Below are 3,147 nucleotides of genomic sequence, written 5' to 3'. Positions count from 1 at the left end.
AGAGCGCTTGCCTTGCATGCCTAAGGCCCTGGGTTCAATTCCCCAGCACCACATAAGCAAAAAGAAAAAAGCCGGAAGTGGTGCTGGGCTCAAGTGGTAGAGCACTAGCCTTGAGCTGAAGAGCTGAGGGACAGCGCCCAGGCCCAGAGTTCAGGCCCCATGACCAGACCCAAAAATAAAAATTATTTACTACAGGCACTGGTGGCTCACACCTATAACCCTTAGCTACTCAGGAGGCTGAGATCTGAGGATCAAAGCAAGTCTGCACAGGAAAGTCCAATTAACCCAGAAAACCTTAAGTGGTGCTGTGGCTCTAAGTGGTAAAGTGCTAGCCTTGAGCAAAAGAGCTCAGGGACAGCACCCAGGGCCTTAGTTCAAGCCCTATGACTGACAAAAAAAGAACATTATGTTGAAGTGTTTAATACTCGGCAGTGTGGGAAATAGTGTACTATTACCAAGAAAATGACAAGTGTACAAAAAACAGACTGAGTCTAAGTACTCAGGCAGGCTATTCTAATCATGGGACAGAGTTAAAAAAATTTGTTTTTTTTTCCATTCAATTGCTTTCCACGTGACTCTTTCACTTGTCAGGTGAGGCTAGGGCCAGAATCTCGATGTTGTCACCCTCAGCCCCTCTTGTCTAGCTGGCCACCTGAAACACAGAAGTCTGCATGATAGAGTTTCCTCTGCCCCCGTTCAAGCTTCCCCAGTGCTTGCCTTGCTCTGGTGGGCATCTCTGTGCCCTCCAGGGAGACTGGCTGAGTGCCCCCCCCAGAAGCATCTGTAACCCTAAGCCCAGGGTGCTGTTCACCCGTGAGGCTCTTCTTCCCTGTTCCCTGAGCATCAGCTCATGTGGCTTTCTTTGTCCCCATGCCTGTTGGAAGAGATGAATGCCAAGATGCTAGACTTTGAGACATTCCTGCCCATCCTGCAACACATCTCCCGCAACAAGGAGCAAGGCACCTATGAGGACTTCGTGGAGGGGCTGCGTGTTTTTGACAAGGAGAGCAATGGCACCGTCATGGGCGCTGAGCTTCGCCATGTCCTTGCCACCCTGGGTATGTCAGCTGGATGGAGATAAAGCCCAGGTGGGAGGGAGGGGAAGGGGGAGGGGCCAGGGGCAGTAGCCAAGGGTCTTCATGTCTATCCAAGGCCTATCTACCGGGGCTCTGAAGTTACAGCTATCCTCAACTGGGGTTGCCAAGAATGTATCAGCAGTTGGAAGAGGCGAGGAGTTGGCAGAGCAGGGGTCACTCTCAGGCCTGAGAGAGGGGCCCTGAGCTTCTGTTTCTTTTCTTCTTTTAAAATAAAAAATTTAATGGTTATTTTAAAGGTGATGTAAAGAGGGGTTACAGTTACATAAGTCAGGTAAAGAGGACATTTCTTTTGAGACAATGCCACCCCTTCCCGCTTCTGTTTCTTGCAACTGTCACAGGCCCAGGTGGTCAGAAAGAGAAAGGCGGGGGTGGGGTGGAGGGAGGTGGGCAGGCTTCAGGGAGAAGGTGGGGCCTACATTTCCTTGAGCCCACCTTCCAGAGCCTATGGGGAGACTTGCCTGAACCACTTTCCAGATCCAGGGCATCTTGGACCTCCAGCCCTAGGGCATACTTGGGCTTTGCCATTTGTAATTGAGAGACCACTGCCCTCCTACCCCTTACCCCAGGAGAGAAGATGACAGAGGCTGAGGTGGAGCAGCTGTTGTCTGGGCAGGAGGATGCCAATGGCTGCATCAATTATGAAGGTATCTGTCCCGCCTTGGTTGGCAGAGAGCCCTGTGTGGGAGGGTGGTGTGGCATAGGCTTGGACTATCCTTCAAGATGTATACATCACATAGGCTAGGTGGACTCCTGCTGGGTGCTGCCCTTTTCCATCTTTGGGGAAATGGAGCATCCTGGGAAGAGCATGAGTTCTATGTGACTTGTGTGCCTTGTGACCTGTGTGACTTGGATCAAGTCACTTACCTTCTCCCAGCCGCAGTTTTCTCACCTGGGCAGTGGGGCCACGCTGAGTACATTTTCAAGGTTACAGGGCTTCATGGGGACTATAGTCTACGGCAGAATTGAGGTCTTTTCTTCCTTCTGCCTTTTCCCCACCAACCCTTTAATCGCAGCTTGGAAGGGGGCAGTGGGAGGCCTGAAGTGTAGGAAAGAGGAAAGTAGTTTAAACAATGGAGAAGGAAGTAAGGAGTAGAAACAGGCCAAGTCCAATGGCTGATTTTCTGCTCTCTTTCCTAGCCTTTATCAAGCACATCATGTCTTGCTGAAGCAGATCCCTCCCGGGTGAGTGCCACCTCTCCCTCTGGCTCCCTTTGGAGACATAGAGACTCCACACTACCACATGCCCTGTTGCTCTTCTGCTCCAGGTCTCTTAAGAGGAAATGGCCCTGGCCACTGTTTCCCCTGGGGTCGTAGTGCCCTGGTTCCCTTCCTTCCCTGCCAACTGCTCTCCCTTGTCTTTTCATCCCATCGTGATCTTTATTGTCCAGTCCTCTGCCTGTGCCAGATCTCTCTGGCCTGGGACTCCTGCACAGGCTCTGGGGTGGGAGAAAACCCCATCTCAAGTGACCGATGCCAGTCCTCTTTCTCCCTTCCTTGTGCTCCCTTGGGTATGGGACTGGCCTGACAGCTATGTGGGGTTGCAGTGGGGAGTGTGGTATGGGGGTGACAGGCCCTCTCCATCTAGCACTTTCTTTCAGGTGCTTGGCCCTGGAACAGGCCATCTTTGGGTGAGTTATGAGAGGCCCATATGAAATGGACGACTGGACTTAACCACTATGCTGCAGCCCCAGGAGCCCTATCCACAGCCCGCCCTGTAAATAAACAGCTTCAGGAAGGCTAGGTTGAATTCCTGATTCTAACCAGGCTCTGAGTTGTTTTTTTGAACCTAATTAATTGAGTGATATGTGTGTATGTGTGTGTGTGTGTGTGTGTGTGTGTGTGTGTCTGTCTGTCTGTCTGTCTGTCTGTCTGTCTATCTGTCTGTCACCTAAGACCTTGTATGTGTTCTCAGAGAAATGAGTCAGATCCGGGAGCTGGGGGACAAGGACAAAAGCTCAAGGATCTGGAAATACTGAGTCAGACCCATAAGCGAGAGTTCTGGAAGTGCTGTTTGACAAGCCAGGAGTTTCATTCTTTAACACTCACTTCC

At 51.2% G+C, this 3,147-nt stretch overlaps 1 protein-coding gene across 1 annotated transcript in view; it reads left to right on the top strand.

Annotated features, from left to right (window-relative positions):
- Positions 1-2,802, top strand: part of Myl4 (myosin, light chain 4, alkali; atrial, embryonic) — a 28,283-nt gene extending 25,481 nt beyond the window's left edge. The window contains exons 5-8 of the mRNA XM_013033261.1: positions 885-1,058; positions 1,664-1,741; positions 2,235-2,279; positions 2,696-2,802. Of these exons, the coding sequence (XP_012888715.1) occupies positions 885-1,058; positions 1,664-1,741; positions 2,235-2,263 (281 nt within the window). The 3' untranslated portion in view covers positions 2,264-2,279; positions 2,696-2,802. The remainder of the gene's footprint in view (positions 1-884; positions 1,059-1,663; positions 1,742-2,234; positions 2,280-2,695) is intronic.
- Positions 2,803-3,147: the final 345 nt, after the last annotated feature.

This window comes from Dipodomys ordii, unplaced genomic scaffold, assembly GCF_000151885.1.
Source record: "Dipodomys ordii isolate 6190 unplaced genomic scaffold, Dord_2.0 Scaffold165, whole genome shotgun sequence".
NCBI classification, from domain to species: domain Eukaryota; kingdom Metazoa; phylum Chordata; class Mammalia; order Rodentia; family Heteromyidae; genus Dipodomys; species Dipodomys ordii.
Note: the sequence above shows the minus strand (reverse complement) of the source record. Positions and strands in the feature narration are given on the sequence as shown.